The sequence below is a fragment of the Vipera ursinii genome (genome assembly GCF_947247035.1).
Source record: "Vipera ursinii genome assembly, chromosome: 6".
In the NCBI taxonomy this organism is placed as follows: Eukaryota; Metazoa; Chordata; class Lepidosauria; order Squamata; family Viperidae; genus Vipera; species Vipera ursinii.
In genome coordinates, this window is record NC_139515.1 from 44,348,587 (window position 1) to 44,374,227 (window position 25,641).

Here is a 25,641-nt window from a genome sequence, read left to right on the forward strand (position 1 = left end):
TTCAAGTATTAAACTGGGCCACAGGCTCGTCATAGCTGTCTTTTAAAAATGCCTCAAATGTCTTTGGGGATCCAGTCATATTCTTGAAAATAATGTAAAAAAGTATTCTTTGTGTTTGTGCTTTGCAGCACGGTAGTTTCCTTCTTACTTTTAAAATAAAAGAATATAAGTCAAATCAAGTAGGTGCAGAGATGGAGATGACTTTGGTTGGGTTTCAGGATCCAGCTGACAGGTTCATTTGCCTTTCTCTCTTTATTTTATTTATTTATTTTATTTTAATTCCATTTATATCCCGCCCTTCTCCGAAGACTCGGGGCGGCTTACAAGCTTAGCAGTAGCCTTCATTCTATGTATATGCCTGCTTATTAGGGCTTTCACACACACACCCAAGCGGCATTATTACAAAGTCAGCTTAATTGCCCCCAACAATCTGGGTCCTCATTTTACCTACCTCGGAAGGATGGAAGGCTGATTCAACCTTGAGCCTGGTGGGATGCGAACCTGCACTAATTGCAGGCAGCTGGTGTTACTTAAGGAGGCATTAGCCCACTGCTCCACCCATAGTTTCTAAGGAATCAGTACCAATTCCAGGACTGTATTATCTAGTTTAGTTCAGGATTTAATTGTCATCATGACTAGTGTCTTTTCACTGAACTGATAGGTATTGGTGTATTGATATGTCTTTAATATGGTTGGATAATTTTTGCTGATATTTAGGTTTTCAGGGACTTTTACTGTTTACAAAGGTTGATAATCTGTTTATATCTAATCTGGAATTAAAAGATTGCTGAAGGCTATGACAGCTTTGCTCACCAATACAATTAATAGATTTGTTGAAATCTTAGTTTTTCTCTAGAATGAAGAGAGTTTTTCCATAGAACAGAGTATATATAAATGCACTTACAGTTACAGTTCATAAAAAATAAGAATAAAATTCTGTAATATACACAACTAATTAAAAACAATCAAGCAGTAATACAGAGAGGCATTTCAGGGGCAAAACCCTGCTAAATCCCAAATGCAAGGATAAAAAGCTAAATTTCATCTAGATTCTAGAATAGAATGTTACTATTGAAGGGAATTTCAAGGCCAGGGTAGCAAAACAAAAGAGTGACATATTTCTTCCAGCTGTGAGACATAGGCATGCCTACATTGAAGAGCTTAACTTCTGGGTCGGTTCATCTTCAAGTAAACTGTTAAACATCACTGCTAGCACTATGAAGTCAAACTGATAGTCTTTGTGAGCTAATAGAGAATTTTAAACCAGTGCTATATAGTTCCTGAAGAGTGTTCTAGAAATAGCTTCACAGCTGCATTCTGTATTTATTACAATTTTCAAATAATTTTCAAGGACAAATGTACGTAGAATGTATTAGTACAAGAATCCAAAACATGACCATCCCTGTCAAGGGAAGTTTGCTGAATGTATTCCAGACAATGTATGTCACCTAGAGTAATAAAGATACATTCAGAAATTTTACTCAGTCTGTACACTTATTCATTCAGAGAGATTGCATATCTGTTCAAAGACAAAGGCCCTTTAATTTTCCAGACCCATAAACTACAAGTTCACAATGCCTCTACCATTTTAGGATTCAACTTCATTTGATTGACCACCTAATCATACAACTATTGTCTAGTTTTATTATTTGCAGGATTATTTGTTATTTGTCTATTTGCACTGTAAAGTACGTTTGAGAAAATATTGGGTACATAGGGTTAAAAAAATAAAAGCCAGCCCAAAACAACATACAAAAATTGGTAGGTTAAAAATAATTTTCACTTAAAAAATTACCTTTCACTGTAAGGATTAAATTTATAAAAATAAGATATAGGTGAGTCTCGATTAGTGTGGTTAATAAATCCCTCAAAATGGTCACTATTGAAATTTGGCACTATTCAAAGTAATATTTCTATGGAAAATACGGTAATTGGTTCCAGCTTGTTAAAAATAAGCAATGAAAAGTTTTAGGCATAATTTTTATATTTAAATTAATGAAGTTTTACAGTAAAGGATACCAATAATGTACTTAAAATTTAAACATATGGTTAACAAAGTAGTTACAGAAAGCCAAATTAAAATAAATACATTCTACTGTAGTTAGGGCAAAAGGAGAAAGGGATGGTAGAGTATGAGATGATTAGATAGTATCATTGACACAATGAATATGAATTTGAGCAAAGTGAAGGAGAAAGTGGAGGACAGGGAGGCCTGGTGTGCTGTGGTCCATGGGGTCACAGAGTCAGACATAACCTAGCAACTGAGCAATAAACTGCAGTCAGGCATTCTAACTTTTTATCCTATTTTAGTGTTCCTAACAACACGTTCTTGTTCAATATATCAGATTTTTGCTCTAATGTTCTAGGCTTCTTTTTAAAAAATTGTATTGTTTTCCTCTGAAAGAATCTTCTCCAATTTGCACATATGAAGATTAGCAGTGTCCAAAATCCCAAACCCGACTGTGCATGTGCTAGCCTCTCATTAACTGAATTTTTATTAAATATACTTTGTGTTCCCCTTCTTCCCATCATTCAACAATATTTATTACTGTTAGGGTTTTTTCTTTATTATTTTAATATGTAGTAGCTTTAATGTTTGTAAGCTATCCAAACATGTCTCTCGTCAAAATGGGGGGGGGGCGTAAATGAAGGAAAGGAGGAGAGTGACCTGGTATCAATTTATAATTTGCACTAAATCAAATATTGTATTAGTTGGATTCACATTAAACATGACCTGACTTAGGTAGCTGAGTACGTAATCTACCTTAATGTAGCTTAAACATTATTTGAAGAGAAACAAAAGCAAAGTACATAACAAGGAAAATACTTTCTTCCCTTCAAGTAAGGTTATTCCTACAAATGATAGTGGTTTCTTATTGTATCTATATCAGGTTTCTACCAGATTTGAATTCTCACTATAAGTTTTGAAAGACCCCATAAGTAAATATGCATATTTGGTTATTGAGCTGGTTGTAAATTATCTGAACAAATTGTCTAAATTAGAAGAGTAGATTGAATAAAACTTGGAGATCACAAAGCCTGATTAAAGGATTAACAAAATATAACTCTTAGAATTAAAGCTGTAATTGATCAGATTTTTGTATATAAACCATACACTATTTTTACTTATAGCACTTTTCAGATACTGTACAACTGCATAGTGGCTACCTTATAAAGCAAATTTTACAGTGAGGGAAAAAACTATTTGGTCTCCTGCTGATTTTGTACATTTGCCCACTGACAAAGAAATGATCTGTCTATAACTTTAATGGTAGATTTATTTTAACTATGAGAGACAGAATAACAACAAAAAAATCCAGGAAAACACATTTCAAAAAAGTTAATGAAATTTTACAGTAAAGGATACTGTTGATTTGCATTTTCATGAGTGAAATAAATATTTCATCCCCTATCAATCAGCAAGATTTCTGGCTCCCAGGTGTATTTTATACAGGTAACGAGCTGAGATTAGGAGCACTCTCTTAAAGGGAATGCTCCTAATCTCAGCTTGTTACCTATAAAAAAGACACCTGTCCACAGAAGCAATCAATCAGATTCCAAACTCTCCACCATGGCCAAGACCAAAGAGCTGTCCAAGGTTGTCAGTGTTCTGTCCCAGCCTATGTACATCCTTGTTAAATGCACAAGGACAAAACCCCTTTTGACAAGTAGGCTGGAGACTCAGAAGAAAAGAAAAAACCCCTTTTAATATTGGTAACAAATCTGCCAAATGATCCAAAAACTAAGGCAACAAAACACAATCCAAATGGAGAAAATTGTCTACATGAAACACAATGCACAACAGAATTATTCACCGGCAATACCAACAGAACGTGATCCCATGAAGAACTTTGCAACGGTTGTCTTCAGCAACCAGCACCACCCACACATTCCCTTTTTGTAATTCAGTCCTCAAGGCGTGGCTTCTCAATGCCTTCTCCCCCTCCCCCAGAATCGCCCCACTGCTCCCTCTGGCCTACTCTCCTGGCCTATCTTTGTTTGTGGGCATCCCTCATGTCCTCCAGCTGTGCATCCTCCAAGTCCGACCCAGCCTCCCCACCCAGTTGCATCTCATCCTGAGCACAAGCGGAAGGGCCAGGCTCCTCACTGGAATGTAAGTCTTGGAGCTCATCAGAGCCTTCCTCTGACTGATGGCTCCCCAGGCCCCCCTCCTCCTCAGATTCCCCAGACTCAGTTCCGGGATCACAGGCTGGCACGGAATCACAACACTATCCCGCAGGGCCCTTCCCCCAGGTCTGCCGGTACAGATGCAGTCAGGATGGGAATTGTTCATGGAAGGCAGTCACCAAGGCAGGAGCTTGAACGGCGGTTGCATTCTCTCAGGTGAACTCCTCTGGTCCGTAGCCTTTCCACTCGATCAGGTACTGAAAGCAACCTTTCAGCCAACGGGAGTCCCAAATGCTGGCGGCCTTGTACTCGGGAGCACTGTCTCCGTCACCTTCTGGTGGGGGAGGTTCAGCTCGGAGTGGACATGCCAGTTGCTCAGGAACCAACAGAGACTGGTGAAAGACCGGATGTACCTGTAGGGAATGTGGCAGAGTTAAGCAATAGACGACCAGATTGATGATAGCCTCAATTGGGAACGGTCCTAGATATCAGTGGTCTTAATTTCTTGGCTGGCCAGGTTGACGGTAGGTTCCTGATGGACAGCCATACCCGATCTCCCACCATTAGTGGAGGCGTATCCCGCCTCAACCAATCAGCAAACCTTTTGTAGTCGGCCGTGGCCTTCTCTGTCACCGCACCAATCGATGGATCACCTGTAACTCTGTCATGTAGTTGTTCGCTGCTGGCACCGATGAGTCTAGCGGGGAAAAAGAAAAAGCAGGGATGATATCCCACATAGACCAAGAACGGTGTCATCTTTGTGAAGGTGTGCTGCAAGTTGTTGAATGCAAACTCAGCTACCACCAGATAGTCTGCCCAATTGTTTTGCTGCTGATTTACATAGCAGCGCAGATATTGCTTGAGGATTCCGATGACTTTCTTGGTCCCGCCATCAATTTGGAGATGATCCACAGACGAGAGGCAGATCTTGACATCCAACACATCCATCAACCCCTGCCAGAAACGTGCTGTAAATTGAGCCCCTCTATCTGACATGACCCTATCAGGGAGGCCGTGCAGCTGGAACACCTGCTGGATGAACACGGGCTGACGGCACGCCATGGCACGGGATAAAATGTGCCATCTTAGTCAGCATATCCACCACCACGAACACTGTCGTGAATCCAGAGGATGGGGGTAAGTCCATCAGGAAGTCCATGGACTTCCTGATGGACCTTTGGGCGTCGGCAAGGGCTTTTGGGCGTTGGCAAGGGCTGCAATAATCCAGGCAGGGTCCCCATCACTGACTTGGTGTGCCTACACTGGGTACACTACATGATATAGGCCTGGACATCGGGTCAGACTCGGTGCCACCAGAAGGTACGGGAGACCACGTTCAGGGTCTTGAGCATGCCAAAATGCCCTTCTGCCAGATTATCATGACACTGGCAGAGGATGAGAACCCTGAGTGGCCCTCTCGGAACATAGAGCTGGTCACGATAGTGGAGAAGTCCATCTGTGACTGTCCATGGAGAATTGGGCCCCACCTCCTCCTTTCGCTGAGCCACCCACACATTCTACTGCTGAGCTTTCTAAATCCGAGCCCTTACCTCTATTGGTTCCTAGAACGCAGCAAAAGACTCAACAGGGAGCACTGTCCTGGGCAGAAGCATGTCTTCTGCTCGGGAATATTTGATCTTCCAGGACAGAGTATCCGCTCTTTGGTTGTGACCACTGGGTATGTACATTACATGGAAATTGAACCTCACACAAAAAAGAGACCACCAAATTTGGCATTGGTTCAATTTCTGAGCAGTCTGCAGGCTTTCCAAATTTTTATGGTCCATCCGGACCTCGATTTGATGCGCCCCAAGATGATGCCTCCAAGCCTCGAACGCCACTTTGATGGCCAGTAGCTCCTTCTCCCAGATGGTGTAATTGCGCTCCACCAGATTCAGTTTCTGTGAGTAGTAAGCGCAAGGGAAGAGGGCACTGCCGGGTGTCATTGCCTGGAGTAACACCGCCCCAATGGCAGTGTCGAAGGCATCTGCCTCCATGACAAACAGCTGTTGCGGGTCAGGATGTTTCAAGATGGGCTCCTTCATGAAGGCTTTCTTCACAGCCTGGAAAGCCCGTTGTTCTGGAGCATCCCACTGAAACCAAGTCTTTTCTGCAGGAGCCAAGTGAGGGGGGCTGTCATGGTAGCAAAACCGGAGATAAAAGCCCGATAGTAGTTGGCGAACCCAAGAAGTTGCTGGACATCCTTCATACGACATGGGGGTTGCCAACTCTGCCGAGACTCGATCTTACTCAGCTCCATGGCAATGCCCTCAGGAGAAATGCGGTAACCCAGGAAATTGATGGTCATCTGGTAGAACTGGCACTTCTCCAGTTTGGCATGCAACCATTGTACTTGTGCCCGTACCGAGTACCAAACGCCGTCTTCCACTTATCACCCGACTGCACCCTGATGAGGTTGTAGGCTCCTCTCAAGTCTAACTTCGTAAAGATCTTTGCCTCCCAGAGCCAGTTCAGGGATGAGGGGCAGCGGGTATCGATTGTGCACTGTGATAGCATTTAATTTCCTGTAATCACAGCACAGTCTCAATTCGCCAGACTTCTTTTTGACAAAAAGTACGGGTGCGGACACTGGTGAGGACGAGGGCCGAATGAAACCCTGAGCCAAATTCTTGCCCAGAAAGTCCCACAACGCGGCCAACTCAGGGTCTGACATGGAATATAAACACCTTACTGGGAGGGACTAAATCGATGGGGCAGTCATAGGGCCTGTGCGGAGGCAATTGATCCACCTCAGTGTCGCTGAGCACATCAGCATAATTTGCCAGTTCGGAGGGCAAGGAGACCCCTGGGGGACCCTCCACCTGGCCAGCACAGATTTGTCGGGTGTGGTTCATGCAATGTAAGCTTGGGAAGGTGACCAAATTCTGTGACCAATAAATCCGTGGGTCATGCATCCGTAGCCATGCCAGTCCCAAGACCATGGGGAAATGCAGGTCTGAGGTAATATAGAACTGGATGGCCTCATGTGAACTGATGGCCATACATAACGGTTGTGTGGCGGCCTTAATTGGGCCATACAGGAGCACTCGACCATCAGTGGTCTCCACTAACATCGGCGGTTCCACCAGGCACTGGGGAACCACCCATTTATTTATTTATTTATTTATTTGATTGATTGATTGATTGATTGATTGATTGATTGATTGATATACTGCCCTTTCCCGAAGGACTCAGGGCGGTTTACAGGATATTTAAAAGAAAATCAATGCAAAAGTTAAAACAATTTAAAAAAGATTAAATGAAACCCTGAGAGAAAATAAAAACCCCAGTTAAAATTAAAATTAAAAATTCTCAGCCTGGGCCAGAGAGCTCGAAGAGCCAGGTCTTCAGGTCCCGGCGGAATGAACGGAGGTCGGGGGCAGTCCTAAGCTCCGCGGGCAGCTGGTTCCAAAGGGCAGGCGCGCCCACTGAGAAGGCCCTACCCCTGGGTGTTACCCGCCGGCAATCTTTAACCGGCGGCACCCTGAGAAGACCACAAATGCTGCATCCATAAAGTTTGTGGCGGCACCAGAGTCAATCAATACATGGGCGGGAATCCCCTTGGGCAACCTGAGGAGAATATCAGATGCCATGGAGGTCCGTGGGCAGCATCTGAAGGGCGTTACCCAAAATGCCCTTCAGGTCGGTTTCGGGCCATTTCCTGACAGAGGAGCAGGTGGCTTTTTTGGGCAAGCTCGGTTACAGACACCCATCCTTGCTTCTTGGGGCAGAAAGCAGCCAAATGCCCAGGGTCCCCACTCCAGATCTTAATTCCATAGAAAATCTGTTTAGGGAGCTGAAGGTTCGAGCTGCCAAATGTCAGCTTCAAAATTTTAATGACTTGGAGAGGATCTGCAAAGAGGAGTGGGACAAAATCCCTCCTGAGATGTGTGTAAACCTGGTGGCCAACTACAAGAAACGTCTGACCTCTGTGATTGCCAGCAAGGGTTTTGCCATCAAATACTAAGTCATGTTTTGCGAAGGGGTCAAATACTTATTTCACTCATTAAAATGCAAATATTTTTTGTTATTCTGTCTCTCACTGTTAAAATAAACCTACCATTAAAATTATAGACTGATCATTTCTTTGCAGTGGTCAAATGCACAAAATCAGCAGGGGATCAAATATTTTTTTCCTTCACTGTACATATATTAAATTACAATTTTGGGCCCACTAATTGCATTCTTTATATATTATTCAGATGTATAAGGTAAAACAGATCAACTATTTTACATTAAGTGCATTGGATTCACAATCCATAGGTTTTCTTAGAAACATGATCCAGGTTTAATTCTGTTTGCAGATGTAAGTCTAGTTACTATTATGGTAAAAATGTATTTTTTTCTGCCACTAATTGAAAATATCCATTTGTCATATAAGAATCTTGTACACATTATAGATCGTAAAAAGATAGATAAATAAGTTATAGTACTCAATCAACTCATACAACTTGGTTCAATAACATCTGTAATATTTCTGACTTTATACCTGGAATTAACATAATGTAGCATTCTTTGTTTTAAGAATTACTGGTCTCAGCAGTCTTAATGGTTGGACAAAGTGGTGGGCTCGACTAACAACTAAGCCATAGGTTTCTATCTGCTGTCATAAAATGCTATTGTGTTCTGTTGATGAAAATATTAAATGCCACTGAAGAGGCCTTGGTTGAAGGGTACCCTCAGCCAAAGAAACTGAGTGAGGGTATGTGAGCTAGTTATTATGTCACAACCCAGCCTACTAATAGGAATAGCACTGGGGGAAAATTGGAGAACAGAGCACTATATGATGCCTTGAATTTCCAAAGGAAGGTGGGTAGTAAATCTAATAAATCAGATAAAGTGGAAATGGAATTCTATGTATCAAGGCTGAATACATGAGAGCAGTTGGAGCTTGTTTTTAATTCAGATATCTGAATAAAATATCATATAATTTTTCCTACCTTGACATTAGTTGTGATTGTTCCCAAATTATAAGCAATAGGAAAGAGTTACCTGTTACAGAATGTTCCCTCTGGCTTAATATATACAGGACAGTACTTTAGTTGTTTCTGATTTTCATCCCTGCCATTAAAGATTTCTCCTCATTACTTTGGCCAGTTAGAATAAAGGAGAAGATAATCCCTGTGGTCTTAAGCATTTCCTTTTGTAGGCAATAATTACATTTGTGCAGTGGGATGTGGTAATCATAAAGTGAAAACATTCCAATGTCATAGTGACTATGCACAAAAGGAGCCATCCTATTGTAGGCTTGGCTCCATGATTTGGTTTTTCTGATTGTGGTACTACAGAGATGTATATATTAACATATAGACTTCTTGGCAAACTGGCAAAACTTTGCACACATATATATCTCCATTACTCATCAGCAAAGTAGATGCGATAATTACCTTCAGTAGTATGTTATAAGAACGTAAGATGATTAGAATTCTTTATACATGTATATATGTTATGTTTGTTGTCTAATAACCTAGATTCTCTGAAAAATATATAGTTCTGCAATATAAACGCAATACAGAGAAGCTGTTAAAAAGTAGTAAAAATCCAGCAACCAACCAAATATTAAAAGTAACAAAATGCACAAATAGCCTAGTAACTGCTTATGATGGGTTTTTTAAAAAATGCATACAAGTATGAGTACTTTTAAAAACTGTAGCTAAAGAATTAAATTGCTTCTTACTGTAAAATTTGGCTTTGAAAGAAACTTATAGACAGTTCTAATCTGAAGTTCAGAATCACAAAGCTTTGAACTTCCTTTCTCCTCTGTTATGATCCCCAGCAATTTTTCATGAGGTTTTGCTTCTAGTTTCAATTTAGCTATGGTTTATCGCTCATGTTTAAAACTGGAACAGTGTTAATGTAACGATAATTTAAGGGGGGAAAAGCCTGAATCATGAAGTCTGAAGTTGCTTATCTTCATTATAATTAAAACTAATTTCTAGAAAGGTGAAATGAGCAAATCTGATTAGTTGAACATAAAACAAGTCCTTGTGGGTGTTACACTGGTACAGAGTTCAAAAATTGAAAGTTTGTTCCTATAATGTTAAGACATACAGAAATACATTACGTCAGACCAAATGTGCCTAAATGTGTATAAATATAATCTATGCAACTTGAATACCTAGGATTTTTTATTCTATAAATAATTAAAGGGAACAATGCTGTATATTATCATCTAGGTGACAAACAGCATGTTTGGTGCTTCAAGAAAGAAGTTTGTAGAGGGGGTCGACAGTGACTACCATGATGAAAATATGTACTACAGCCAGTCATCGATGTTCCCACATCGATCAGAAAAAGATGTAAGTTTTTTGTGCATATTACATTTAATTTTAAAATTTAGGCTTAATGAGAGTAGGTTTTTGTAATATACAGAATTACACTCCACACATACACAAACAAACATAATTACTTTTACTCAATACCACACACTTTACAGAATGGTGGTGCAGTAGTTAGAATGCATTATTGCAGGCTGACTCTGCTACTGCCAGGAGTATGATTGACTCAGCCTTCCTTCCTTCAATAAAATGGTCTGTAAAATGAGGGCCCAGATTGCTAGGGACAATATGCTGACTTGTAAACTGCTTAGAGAGTGCTGTAAAGCACTGTGAAGCAATATATAAGTCTAAATGCTATTGCTAAGTGCCATAGTTACTGCTCTTACTCTTATAATAGCAGAACACTGCAAGTTTGTAAAAATATAGCATGGTTGTATTACTGAAGATACTATGTTCTCAGTTACTGGGTAACTTTCCTCAGTGGCTTTGTATAGATACAAGGAAGAAGGGGGATGGAGTTTTGAGTCAAATGCTCTCCAGTAGTAGTCCTACAAATAGGACTGCAAACAACATCTTGATTTCCTTTCCTTCTGTACCACTTTAGGAAGTAACAATTGGCAATAGTACAAAATTCAACTTAAGATATCTAAAACATCTAAAGGAAGGACTTGTATTATCTGTGTGTAAAATTAATCAGTTTGTCAATCTAAGGATTTTTACAGTACAGGTAGTCCTTGACTTAAGACAACAATTGAGCCCCAAATTTTTGTGCTAAGCTAAATATTTGTCAAGTGAATTTTCCCCATTTTATGTCATTTTTTGTCACAGTTGTTAAGTGAATCACTGCAGTTTTTAAGTTAGGGTTGTTGCTTCTCCATGACTTTGCTTGTCAGAAAGTCATAAAAGAGGATCACATGACCTTGGGTCACTGCAACTGTCATAAATATGAGTCATTTGGTAGGCACCTGAATTTTGATCACATGAACCATGGGGATCACTACAAGTAAGTGTGAAAAATGGTCATAAGACACATTTTTAGTGCTGATGTAACCTTAAACAGTCACTAAATAAACTCTTAAGTCAAGGACTACCTGTATTAAACTTTTTCAGTTACTTGAACTGATGATTTGAGGCCTGAAGCCAAACTTATAATAGCCTTTCTCTCAGCGCGTATGTAGCTGGCTGGCCATCATTCTTTCTATTACTTTGGTCAAGAAAGTGATATTTATAACAGGATACTAGTTGTTCACATCGTGAATATTCAGGGAAACCCAAGGACAGAACAAACTGCAGTTTCTTTCACAACAGTGGTCATATAATGAACAAAATTCCATTAAATAACAAGGGATTTTATTTTATTTTTTTTGTATCCTACTTTTATTATTTTTACAAATAACTCAAGGCAGCAAACATATCAAACATTCCTTCCTCCTGTTTTCCCCACAATAACAACCCTGTGAAGTGAGTTGGACTGAGAGAAAATGAGGTCACCCAGCTTTTATGGCTACCATACTCCTTGGTTTAATTTAAAGTCCCTCCTTGTCACATAATACCGTAATACTAATGTTTAACAAATTGCAGTGCTTATCTTTAAAGTGTTTAATATTTCATAACCACTATATTTTATCCTTGACTAATTTGTTTTACATTTGATTTCCAATTTAGATGCTGGCATCACCATCAACATCAGGTCAGCTGTCTCAGTTTGGGGCAAGTTTATATGGGCAACAAAGTAAGGAATCTATTTTTATAATAGGCCAATGGTTGTATGTGTTTGCAAGTTACCTTAAATTAGATTCATTTAATGTGGCCTTTTTTCTATTGATATAGTTTTTAAAGCTGTTCAAAGTATTTTAAAAAAGATAAAGAGTCTTTGGAGGTCCTGCAGAACTGCTTTGAAAGCTGTCTTCAGTTATCTACATATGTATCATAGTCAGCTGCTTTGCTTTGTCAGCAAAACTGTTCTTGTGTGCACACATGCAGACAACTGGAAACAAGTTTCAGAGCAGATGCAGAAGTGTTCCAAAAACCACTACTACTTTTGTGCTTTGAAGACAGGTATTTTGCTTGTTAGCATGTTTGGCAAAACTCCTCTTTTAATTGCTTTGTACATCCTTAATAATTTCAGCATAACTGCATCTTAAAATTTGATGCAAACCTTTTTCCTATAATATGCTTGCAAGCCGTTGTTTCAGTTGAGGGCATTAAAAAAGAACAATTCATAAATATCTTTTTTAATTTTAGCACTTCTACAGAAAATTCAGTTCATATTAGATTTCTATCACTTAAGTTACTGGAGAATAAATAATACTGGATTATGTTTTAGACCTCATCTAACTTGCTATTTCAATTTATGTCAACAATATTTCACAAAAAAAACCTTATATCTGGCAGGAGTTTTTTTCTATAAATGAATAGCAAACATTTATTAGTTCAAAGGGAATGTTATTCATGAATCATATTCTAGGAAGAACAATATCCTCTTGGATTTTAAATAAAAAAAACATCAGTACCTAGGGTATTATTTTGCTGGCCCCTTCCTTATAATAAAATGACTCAGAAATGTTTCCAGATATGGGTAAATTACTTCTGCTTCTGTTTAAGAATTTCTGTTTTACATTATTAAGTCTGCAACTATCCTACATGGCTCTCTAATTGAACTGTGAGACTGAAGGTTTTCTTCATTAGAGTTGAAGTGACATATCCAAATGACTCTATTTATATGCTTATATTGCAGTTCTTGACTAGGGTGCTTTAGGAATCCTTACAATTCCAAAATGGCAGTTAAGTGGCTCCTCAGAATGCCTTGTTTCTCTTGTTCATGTCCATGTGTAGAGAGCATGGTAATATATTTTAGAAATTGCCTTTTTTCCTCAGACCTGTGAACTCCATGGAAGACTAGCAGAGAATAGAAAGTCTTGTCAGAACATTCAAGGGGAAATTATGATTTTGACATACAAAGTGATAGCTCTAAGAATTTTACAACAAAGAATATTCATATCCCTAGCAGCTGAACTTAACATCCAAAGATGTTGGGGAGCTGAACTCTCAGATACAGATGAATTAATGTGTCCCTTTAGACCAGGGATTCCCCAACCCCCGGTCCATGGACTGGTACCGGGCCACAGCACACCAGCAACCTGGCTGCACAAAGAAGCAAAGCCTCATCCATGGGATGCAGTCAGCACACAAAACCACGCCCCCTCCGGTCCACGGAAAAACCTCTCCACACGTAACCAGTCCCTGGTGCCCAAAAGGTTGGGAACTTGTGCTTTAGACAAAATTGTTGGCAGTGTTCTCATTTATAGAGATGGTAATATGCATAACATTTTTCATTATACCAAATAACTAACACACACACACACACACACACACACACACACAAAATATGTATATATGTATATGCATGTATATGTGTATATGTATATTAAAATTTCAAGACAAATAGTGATGGCTTTAGTCCTTTCCATGTCAGCATTGATAAACATTTCATCTTATTTATCTTTTGTTGTATGCTGCTTCATATTGGTATAAATATCTATAGTCTTACCTTACTGTACTCTAGAAAGGGTACAGAGAAGAGCAACCAAGATGATTAGGGGGCTGGAGGCTAAAACATATAGGGAACGGTTGCTGGAATTGGGTATGTGTAGTTTAATGAAGAGAAGGGTGAGGGGTGACATGATAGCAGTGTTCCGATATCTCAGGGGCTACCACAAAGAAGAGGGAGTCAAGCTATTCTCCAAAGCACCTGAAAGCAGGACAAGAAACAACGGATGGAAACTAGTCAAGGAGAGAAGCAACCTAGAACTAAGGAGAAACTTCCTGACAGTTAGAACAATTAACCAGTGGAACAACCTGCCTCCAGAGGTGGTGAATGCTCCAACACTGGAAGTTTTTAAGAAGAGACTGGCCAGCCATTTGCCTGAAATGGTATAGGGTTTCCTGCCTGAGCAGGGGGTTGGACTAGATGACCTCCAAGGTCCCTTCCAACTCTATATTATTATTATTATTATTATTATTAATAATAATAATAATAATAATAATAATAATAATAATAATAATAATAATAGTACTTTATAGTTGACTTAAAATAGAGCATAAAATCCAGTTCTCAATTCTTTGTCCTGTTACAAAGGAATTGCTTATATTAGGTTGAGCAGTATATTAGATGTTTCTATTTACTACTGTCTATAATATTTTCATGTGATCTTCTTTCTGTCTTACACTCAAGGGTGCCCATCCATGGACATAAATAGACATCTTTCATATATTTAAATACATAAAAAACTGAAAGAAGGAGTATGTTTTTAAATATTTTAAGAAAGCAGTTTATATATTTCTGTAACTTGATTAATATGAATAGTTTGATTTGTTACATAAATTCAAATGTAGTTTTGGATCACAAATGTATATTGCCTTGTCTATTATTTTTCTGTCTCCAAAAAAGCAGACTATATGTTACATAAGCTACTAAATCTCAGATGCCACCAGGAAACCTCCATTTGGCCTTTGTAAATTGAGATTTTAAAACATAGCTTGCATCAAAACTAAACGTTTATATTTGTGACCAAAACACAGCACTGTCCTACTCATATTACTCAGGAGAACATAGGGGAAGAGGAATTTCACATCTGTTTCTCTTCCTTTCTCTTTGTTTCTTCCCATCTTATAATTCCCATTGCCTTCCCCCTCTCCAGAAGCTCCCTGAAGAATTATTTTAAGGGGAAAATAGAAAAAAACCATTATGCCAGCAATATCCATTCCACTTGCAGATGGACACCATTGAATTAATTAATAGTACAAAATAATACATTTGATGCAAGTCTACTGTCATTGTTTAGTAAGTTGGCATAGATTTCAGCTGTGACTGTTATTGGAGTGTAAGTGTCATATCTACTAATGTTGGAAATGCAAACTTGTATTGTACTCTGCAAACTATCCTTATCTTTACCAATTGGTTGTTGATAATTGATAATCAACAATTAATTAAACAATGTTTAAACTGTATGAAGCAGATTATTGACTAAGAAATTTAGAGAATTCCTCCAGACATAGAAACTATTTAGCTTGGATTTGTTTATTTTTTAAAAATATTTTTGATTCTCAAGTGTTTCTGGGGAAAAAATCACTAAACTACATATTTAATCCATAATTCTCCTACTCGAAAATCCTTTCATTTAATAAAAAATAAAGTTTGGAAATAGAAAACAGTGAATTTAAAATCTGTTTTCATAAAATGGTGGTCTGCTTGTTTAATTTTTTTCTGATATTAAGATATTTGATTGTTAAAGCAAACTGATAAGATTATACCTTAATTCTCTCCATTCCCCTTCTTCTGCTTTTTTCCCAATAGGTGCACTAGGCCTTCCAATGAGGGGGATAAGCAACAATACCCCTCAGTTAAATCGCAGCTTATCACAAGGCACTCAGTTACCAAGCCACGTAACACCAACAACAGGGGTACCAACAATGTCACTTCACACGCCTCCATCTCCGAGCAGGTATTTATTGATAACAAATACTTCTCCAGGACATTTTTTATTATACTGTTTTATTTCCTTAGAAGTAGTTTGCATTCTAGTTATTTTTGAAATAATGAACCAGGTGTTTGTTTCCTGGATTGTTGCTTCTGCATTGCAAAAGTGTAGGGTAAAAACTTCTAATGCAGTATTGATTCTACTATAGAAAATAATGTATACATTCTGTTGAGGTAGATAGGTGGATACCTTTTAGGAAAATTTTGCAGCATTGATAAAATAGTTGCTTGGTGAGTGAGCAGCTCTATAAATTTAATAAGTAAAATACATTCTATATAGCAGACAGAAGTGTTATTGCTAGCATTATTTGATATTCTCTAATTCTTTAGGATTCCAAATTCAAGTAGGAATTGTAATTTTGTGCATTAGCCTAGGGCAGGGGTAGGCAACCTTGGCTCTTTTATGACTCATGGACTTCAACTCATAGAATTCCTGAATTGTGGGAGTTGAAGTCCATGAGTCATAAAAGAACCAAAGTTGCCTACCCCTGGCCTAGGGGTTCTCAGACTTTTTTGAATTTCAGCAGCCCTGGCAGTTCCCTACTAGAAGCTTAGGGCCCTGCAGTGAACTTATTAACAGTTTATTAACAGTTCTCTTAATTAAATAATAAAATATCCCAGTGAGTTTGTTGCAGCATCCTGGGGCACCATAGGGCACAATCTGGGAACTGCAGTATTAGCCTATTAAGCCCATATTGATTTTTCTAAGTCAGTATAGAGCTTTCCTGGAAAATAAGAATCTTGAGCACTATTTTTTTTAATGTACAAGCCTAATTGAACTTGGGAATTGTGTGAATCTAAAATTTCAAAAACACTACCAATCACGTTGATACAAATGAAAAACATGGACAGCTGGTGGTCTTCATTATAAGATAACTCATTTCATGTCTATATAAAATGTCCACTTAAAAACAAATTGGCCTGGACAAAGTGAAAATAATGATATGCTGACATACGTCTTGTTGTTGTATCATATTTTTCAGGGGTATATTGCCTATGAATCCTAGAAATATGATGAACCACTCTCAGGTTGGTCAGGGCATTGGAATTCCCAGCAGGACAAACAGCATGAGCAGTTCAGGTTTAGGCAGTCCTAATCGAAGTTCACCCAGCATAATCTGTATGCCAAAGCAACAACCCTCTCGACAACCTTTTACTGTGAACAGGTAAGATAAGTATATCCCATTTTATATGAGGGGCACTCAATCACACAAAGAGCTTCCCTTTTCATTCCTCTTGCATTCCTATGCACACTACTTTTCTGATAAAGAAGTGGACCATATTTCAAGATTTACAGCAGGCAGGAACATTGCATTTTTTAATGGTTGTTTCATCACTGGAATGATATAATATCCTTAGTTCTGAGCAAAGTCCTCATGTTTTACAAATTAATCTTTCCAAATTTTTTTGCTATGTCATATGTGACTTTTGAAGCCTGTTTTGGATTAGATTCTCTATTTTTTTTCCAATCTGAGCTTTAAAAGTTGTGGGGGGGAAAAGCAAATATTATATAGGAATTCATTATTATATAGGAATTTCTTCTTTTAAATCCCTTAAGTAACAGGCAGATTTTTCCTGCCTTATATTGACTCAGTATATCAGTCTTTGTTACTTGTTGACTGAAAATAGCAACTATTAACATTTGTTTAGGAAAATATCGTTTCTAAAAAACAGGTGAATGGTGGGTGTTAGAGTTACTCTTGTTTCTTAATACTTTTACCAAGAGTTTCTAATAAGTTGGGAACTTACCAATTGGAGATCCATTTTCAATTAAAGTAATTAAATTAATATTTGTGTTGCATCTGATCTGTTATGGATGACAAGCATAGGTGGTACAAGTAAACCAGTGGTATATTCCTCTTGAATTGTTTTTTATATAAAAAAGAAAGGGCTAAATGAAAAAAAATAAACAGTTGGTGACAGTGAGAAACAGGAAGAAAGATAAAGTGGAAATAGCATTATGCTTATGAAATTATATGAGATGTGACATTAAGCAAGTATCTTCATTGTTTGCAAACCATGTGGAGATTGTGGTACACAAGATGATATGTACTATTGTAACTTCCTGAAGTGGTTTTGGATTTCTTTGATTCTTAAAGGCTTGTGGGGCTGATCATGCTTTACATATCTTCAGAGCTGCATTTTACCTTCAGTTCTGTTTTGTAACAGATCAGCATTATCAGCCCAACATTTTTTTATAACAGCTTGTTTCAAACAATGGTCTTGGAATACATAGAGTGTTAATTTTTAAATGTTTTATATCCAATTCATTTTATATTTCTTGGCATCTTTTGGTGCATAAACATAACAATGTGTAGCTATGTCCTGTTAAGAGATCATAGTGGTGAGATTATAATTCCGGGATAACATTTATGGGCCGACTCTTCCATCAGGCTCTTATCTGTGTTTAGGATATAGTCATTAAACGTTCATATCAGCCTATTTCCAGTTTAGAAAAGAGAGTTTAATTTCCATTTGGAGTCAGTAACTCACTTCCTATTTTAGCCAGAGTGTTTATTCACAAATGAGAAGCAATTGCTTCCAATCATACGTTGTTGTTGTTAGTTGCAAAGTTGTGTCTGACCCATCGCGACCCCATGGACAATGTTCTAGGCCTTCCTGTCCTCTACCATCTTCTGCAGTCCATTTAAGCTCACGCCTACTGCTTCAGTGACTCCATCCAGCCACCTTATTCTCTGTCATCCCCTTCTTCTATTGCCCTCAATCTTTCCCAGCATTAGGTTCTTCTCCAGTGAGTCCTTCCTTCTCATTAGGTGGACAAAGTATTTGATCAAGCCAAGCTATTCTTTTATGTTATGTTTAAACTAATTCATTGAGGAGGAGTGAACATATAAAAAACAGACAACACGAGTAACATGCTAGTTTTCTATAATTTTTTCATCTGCAAGTCAAAATAAGGTGATCTATATTTATTTAGAAGATTATTTAGAGCAGACATGTCAAACACAAGGCCCGGGGGCCGGATCCGGCCCGCGAAGTGGTTTCATGTGGCCCGCGAAGCCATCCTGGAAACAGTGAGGGAACGGCCCCCACTGCCTTGGCCCTGGCCCAGAGACCCTCCTTCTACCAGAGACCCTCAGATCTGTCCCACTCCTGCCCAGGCCCCCATAGGCACCCTTGATGGGAACGATGTAGAGCTGGCCATGCCCACCCAGTAGGCCATATGCACTCTAGCCACGCCCACCCAGTAGGCCATGCCCACCTTGGCCATACCCACCTGGTCCCCTGAGGGCAACCGCAATGCTGATGCAGCCCTCAATGAAATTGAGTTTGACACCCCTGATTTAGAGGATATATGTAAACTTTCTTTACTCTTCTGTTTTTGTTTATCTTAGCATGTCTGGATTTGGAATGAACAGGAATCAGGCATTTGGAATGAATAACTCTTTATCAAGTAATATTTTTAATGGAACAGGTAAGCGTATTTTAAATCTTCATTCTTTAGAGTTTCATTTGGTAGCTTATTTTGTGTGTATTTTATGTTCCTTTCCCAGTATTTGTATAGATGTTCATGGTCTTCAGTAGACTTCATTTTCATAAGTGAAAGAGGAGATTCTTCCAGTTTCTCCAAAGCCCCTTGTGTCCTTTGCTCTCGAGTTTTAATTATGAACCAAATCCACTAATTTGTATGTGGTCATAGATGTTCAGTATCTGCAAAGAAGATACTGAAAGAAGCAGAACGTAACAGTGCTGGAATCACAGGCTTTTTAGATTTATTTATTAGATAAATATATAACTCCCAATACATTTGATTATGTTACTGAGCAGTAATAATACAATAATAAAACCAAAACCAAATTCAGATTACAATTAAAACCTACAATTTAAGCAAAAAAAGTGTCTGCTTATTCCCAGCCAGTAGATATTCTCACACTAGTCAGAAACAAAGAGGCTTAGAGTGTATGTCTTGTAGTTTTTGGATTACAATTATTTGTTGGTTTTCATAGATTTGGAAAGGATAATTGAGGTCATTTATTCCTATGCCTGCTTAGAGCAGGATCTGCTAAAGCATTTCAGACAGATGCTTATCCTGCCTCCAGCGAGGTGGACATACAACTTCTTGGGGCAACTATTCCACTGGGTCACAGTTCTTACTGCCAGGAAATTTCTCATAATATTTAATCTGAGACTCCTTTCCAGTACTTTCAAGTCATTGATTCAGATCCTGTCTGAATATGGGATAACAGATTTCCTCTTGAGGAACCTGAAGACTGCTATTATGTGCTTCAGTCTTCCCTTCTGTGGGCTAAACATGCGCAGTTTTTTTTTAACTGTTCCTCATAGGGCTTGGTATTTTCATCATCTTAGTGTCCTCTGATGCACTCCCATACATCAGTCTTTTTGAAAAAAAACTGTGATGCCCAGAACTACGCAAAATACAGTAGTGTACTTCTGATCTGGACTACATGCTCTTGCTAATACATTCCAAAATAGCATTTACCTTTTCAGCCACACTTCATCACACAGTTAGCTTATGTAAAATGTCTATTAGGTCTTTTTCACATGAACTTTCCCATCTTACATTTTTGTGCCTTTCTCAGACGCAAGTTTTTACATTTCTTCCTGTTAAATTTCATCCTGTTTATTTCTTATCCAGTGTTCAAACCTGTTTAGATCTTCTCTTTCTCTTCTGAAGTATTAGCCATTCCTCCCAGTTTTGTGATATCTAAAATTTTGATCATCATTCCCTCAGTTTCATCTAGGTCATTATTAAAAAATGTTGAAAAGCACATTGTCCAGCACAGAGCCCATTTGATACTACTTCCAATCTAATATGGACATAATGAAGGCCTAATTTCCCTTCTGAAAGAAGACACATATAAAATATGAGCTAAGATGTTCTGCCTTCTCTCCATCATCAATTTATCTCTTTCTGCTCATAGCAGACCTTACTTTGCCTTTTTGTTTCCGATGTATAACTCATTCCCTTTTTGTTGTTTGAAGTATTTACTTGCAAGCCTCAATTCATTCTGCACTTTAGCGTTTCTGTCACATTCCCTACAGTTTCTGGTGACTGCCTTGTATCCTTCCTTACTTCCATTCCTTCCACTTTCTATCCATATTCCTTTTTCTTTTCAACATTTAGAAAGCATAAATGTATCCACATGTTCTCTTAAGATGTCTCCAGTTTTTCCTTCTGGTACAAATTGTTTGTAATTGTGCCTTCGGTATCTTGTTTAGTAGGATTTCCCATTCTTTCCAGACACTTTTCTCTTCAGGATTTCAAGCCTGATCCCTCCTACCTTCCGTCTGAATTCAAGAAATCCAGTATACAAGTCTGACTCTTCTCTATTCCTCCTCCCCTTGATATCATGAACTCAAGGATAACATGGCCATTTTCTCTCAAAGTTCCTGTCACCTTCACTTCTTCAATTCCTCCCTGTTGGTAAGGATTATGTCTGGGATACCATACCCCTTTGTTCTTTATACCATCTTCTGACAAGTGAAGTTGGCAGCAAGATAGGACAGGGATTTGTTGGACTTCTGATTCTTGGCATAGCTAGATTTCTAGCGGATATAAGCATATTTAAACTCCCCTGTTTTCCTTCTGATGTGCATCTTTTCTGTTCACCTGCTTACACAGAAGGCAATACTCACCTTTCAAGCTTGTTTTAGAGGGCTAAAACGCTACTTACTCTTTCCTTCCCTCTCCTTTACCCCTTGTCTTCTTTCTCCCAAGCTACAAGTATCGTAACTTGGAAGAAATGGAATATAATTATCAAGTTTCTACAGAATTGTCTATTTATGATATGTATGCATGGTTCTACAAATACATTATTGGACGTGTATAAACTTAAAAACAACATGTATTTTCTTTTAGATGGCAGTGAAAATGTTACTGGACTGGATCTTTCAGATTTTCCAGCACTAGCAGACAGAAATAGAAGGGAAGGAAGTGGAAATCCAACTCCATTAATAAACCCTCTAGCTGGAAGGGCACCCTATGGTGAGTGTGAATCTGGTATCTTTGCAAAATTGATCATATGATATCTTAGGCATTAGAAACAGCTCTAATGTTGAACTTAAACTTTGGCCTCATGTTGTTATTACTTAATCTGCCTTTTGCCTGAAAAATGAAGGTTCCTAAAAGAAAATTGTAGGTTTTTCAGCTGCCGCCCAAAATCTGTTTGCTGATAGTAAACACATAGAACTGAGTGGAATTTTGAACAGACACGAATAAAATGGTGAGGGTTTATTTTAGTGTCTATTCTTTTCAATTTTTCTCAAAATTTTCTATAACCCAATTATTTATTTGATTTATACGGTTTCCCATCATATGTGTGACTGGGTAGCACCCAACTTTTAAATAAATAAAAATATATACATTTCTAAAATGTATCGAAAATAAAACATAAAACTGTCAGAGAATCATAAAAATCCTTCAACACAACCAGGACATGGGCTCTGTCACATACCTGGTGCCTCAGGTTTGAACCATGTCTTCAGGCCTTACAAAAGGCCAGCAGGGTGGAGGCAACTTAATCTCATAAGGAATGATGCTCCAGAGGTCAGATGCCATGGCATAAAAAGATCTTTTTCAAGATCTTGCTGTCTGACACTTCTTGGCCGATGGTGCCCATAGCATGTCTCTTCTGCCAGAATGTAGGACACGTAGAAAGAAGAAATGGTTTGGAAAATGACTCATCCCCAAGCCATGTGTGGCTTTAAAGGTGACCCCAGCACCTAGAAAACTAATTCGGTATAGTAGTTAAGGCACAAGGCTAGAAACCAGAAGACTGAGTTCTGTTTCCACCTTAGACCCAAAACCAGCTGAGTGACTTTGAGGCAGTCACTCTCTCTCAGCCCTAGGAAGGAGGCAATGGCAAACCACTTCTGAAATTGTGCCAAAAAAATTGCAGGGACTTGTTAGAGAGACAGTAGGAGTCAAATCTAGATGTTCTTGTTATCATGGCATAGCTATATTAATAAAATTAATAAATTAAATTAAATTATATTGACGGGGTGATAAAAGTAGGAGCCCGGAATAGATTAAGATCCTATTGTAAAGCATATGAAATACTAAAAGGTAAATATAAATAGTTTTTCCTTTTCTCCTCAAGGAACAGTAACAGAAGGCAAAGACTTAGAATCAGGAACAAGCTAATTTCAGAATAACAATCACACAGTCCTCTGAATTTACAAAGGTTCAGCATGAGGGGACTAGGCTAATATAGCCATTTTGTCCAGCTCTACCTTGTATAACCCATATGCATGCATAAACTATACCTTTGGTCTTAGATATGCTTAGTTTTAGTAGTTCAACTATTTCTTACAATTTTATGCCTATATTTAGTTATTATAAATCATTAGTACAATTTGTAATATTACAAATGATTTGAGTATATTTGAGTAAAAATGTAACAAACCCATTTTGAAAAATAATTAACTGCTAGTGCTTTTTAAAACCTAATTCATACATTTAAATTAATTGTATATTTTTCTTTAAAAATAATCTTATTAGCTTCATAGCTAAAGATTATAATAATGTTTTTGACTGTTTAAAGAAATAAAAAACTGAATAAAGAGTCAATTATGCATCTAAATTCAATATTGTTTCTACAAATAGAAGGTTTGAAATGGATATTACATTTTCTATATTTGTTAAAATAAAATCATGCTAGTGAAAATTTTAACTATCAAATTGTACATTTTATTTACTCAATTTCTGTCTTTAATTTACAAATATTTTGAGGCTTTCAACATGAAAATTAAAATCTATAATAATAAAATAATACAAATAAATTGAAATAAAATGAAAATGAAAACTATTACAATTTAAGCAATTCAGTGTGGTGTATTTATCTTCCAATATAGTTGGGATGGTAACAAAACCAGCAAATGAGCAAACCCAGGACTTTTCAATACACAATGAAGATTTTCCAGCATTACCAGGCTCCAACTACAAAGATCCAACATCAAGTAATGATGACAGTAAACCTGTAAGTTTGCCTTAATTTAAAGAGAGAACAATTCACACACACGCGCACACACATGTATGTATCTATGTATTTATCTTTATCTTTAAGAAGGTAGTTAGATCTTGGGTGAGAGCCTTAGCCATGAAAGCCGGCTGTGTGACTTTGGGCCACTGACACTGCCCAACCCACCTCAGAGGGTTGTTGTGGAGAAAATAGGAGGAGGAAGGTGTTTTGGACCTGTTTGCCGCCTTGAGTTATTTGTAAAAATAATGGTGATGGGAAATTAATTAATAAATAAACTAGTCCTTCTTGTCCATCCATATCAAATAACAGAAGTAATTAGCAAAATTGGGGACAACATTCTTCAAATTCAGTGCTATATTTGCTAATGGAAATTTGCCCAATTTCCATTTGCTTCATTTCTGGTTAAAGGGAAGCATTCAGAGAAATACTTTAGGATAGCAATTCTCGTAGTATGGACTGGGAACTTCTGGGGGTCTCCAAGACCCTTTTGGGGATCTGCAAAGTCAAATAAATATATTAATATTTTTCAATTTTGAGTTCTAATACAGTACTGTTAATAGATATAACCCATGTAAATCTAAGGTCTTTGGAGTCCTCAATCATACTTAAGAATTTAAAGGGGTTAGTCATAGTCTCTTCTGTTTGGCATGTCTACCTTAGCTGTGCATCGCTTTGCACAGAACCTAGATTAGAAACTTATACATCAAATGGTTGTACACTTTAATATTGGGAGGACTGAAGTTTATTTTCGTTAAAACCATTAGTGATCCCAGACAGTATTTTTTATCTACTGTCTTGCTTGAATTGTACATAATGGACAAGCTGTTTGTTACTAATGTATTGATACATGGATGATCTCACTTCACAAGTCTATATAAATATACAAACATAAGGGAGAGAAATTCTTGGAGGGTGCTCTTTTGTAAACACCAGATAACTAAATTAGCTGGTCATGTATTTTTAAAAATATTTTTATACTGATTTTTTTTCTTTATACCACTTAAGAATTTGAATACATCAGGCAAAACTTCGTCTAGTGCAGATGGTCCAAAATTTCCAGGAGATAAAAGTTCAACAACGCAAAACAATAACCAGCAGAAAAAGGGGATTCAGGTGTTACCTGATGGTATGTTTGTTAAACTTGCTGAGGTTTTTTGACTAATGTTTCAGAAGACACGGGTTCTCTATTATTACGTAATACTCTTGATTTATGTTTCTGTAGGTCGGGTTACCAACATTCCACAAGGGATGGTGACAGACCAGTTTGGAATGATTGGTTTGTTAACATTCATCAGGGCAGCAGAGACAGACCCTGGCATGGTACATCTTGCATTAGGAAGTGACTTGACAACTTTAGGTCTCAATCTCAATTCTCCCGAGTAAGTGTTTTCAAATTAATATAATTATTTAATGTAAATTCCTAGCTATAGTATCTTTGAATAGCCACACTTCCAAAATATGTACTAAAGTAAACTAAAAATGTAATTATTGTAAAATATGCATTTATGCAGTTCAGCTGCAGGATGTTAATATGTAATTCAACAAGATTTTAATAAATCAGGAATAATAATAATCATAAAAATAATTTTAACACATCAGAAAAACCACAAATTTATGATATATCTCTGCAACTGTTGACAGTATATTCTATGATTATTTGCATTGCAGAAAAACTTTATAAAGTCTTACATCTTTCATATTTAGTTTTAATATTTGTTTTATTGGTTTACAC

At 37.7% G+C, this 25,641-nt stretch overlaps 1 protein-coding gene across 9 annotated transcripts in view; it reads left to right on the plus strand.

Moving 5' to 3' along the window:
- CNOT2 (CCR4-NOT transcription complex subunit 2) overlaps positions 1-25,641 on the plus strand; it is a 74,618-nt gene that overhangs the window by 28,269 nt on the left and 20,708 nt on the right. For all 9 annotated transcript variants that reach the window (XM_083366452.1, XM_083366454.1, XM_083366455.1 and 6 more), the window contains 9 exons: positions 10,305-10,427; positions 12,072-12,138; positions 15,763-15,910; positions 16,929-17,111; positions 19,302-19,381; positions 21,788-21,913; positions 23,782-23,906; positions 24,915-25,035; positions 25,132-25,288. In XM_083366452.1, coding sequence (XP_083222578.1) covers positions 10,317-10,427; positions 12,072-12,138; positions 15,763-15,910; positions 16,929-17,111; positions 19,302-19,381; positions 21,788-21,913; positions 23,782-23,906; positions 24,915-25,035; positions 25,132-25,288 — 1,118 coding nt within the window. In that variant the 5' untranslated portion in view covers positions 10,305-10,316. Of the gene's footprint in view, positions 1-10,304; positions 10,428-12,071; positions 12,139-15,762; positions 15,911-16,928; positions 17,112-19,301; positions 19,382-21,787; positions 21,914-23,781; positions 23,907-24,914; positions 25,036-25,131; positions 25,289-25,641 lie in introns of those variants that run through there.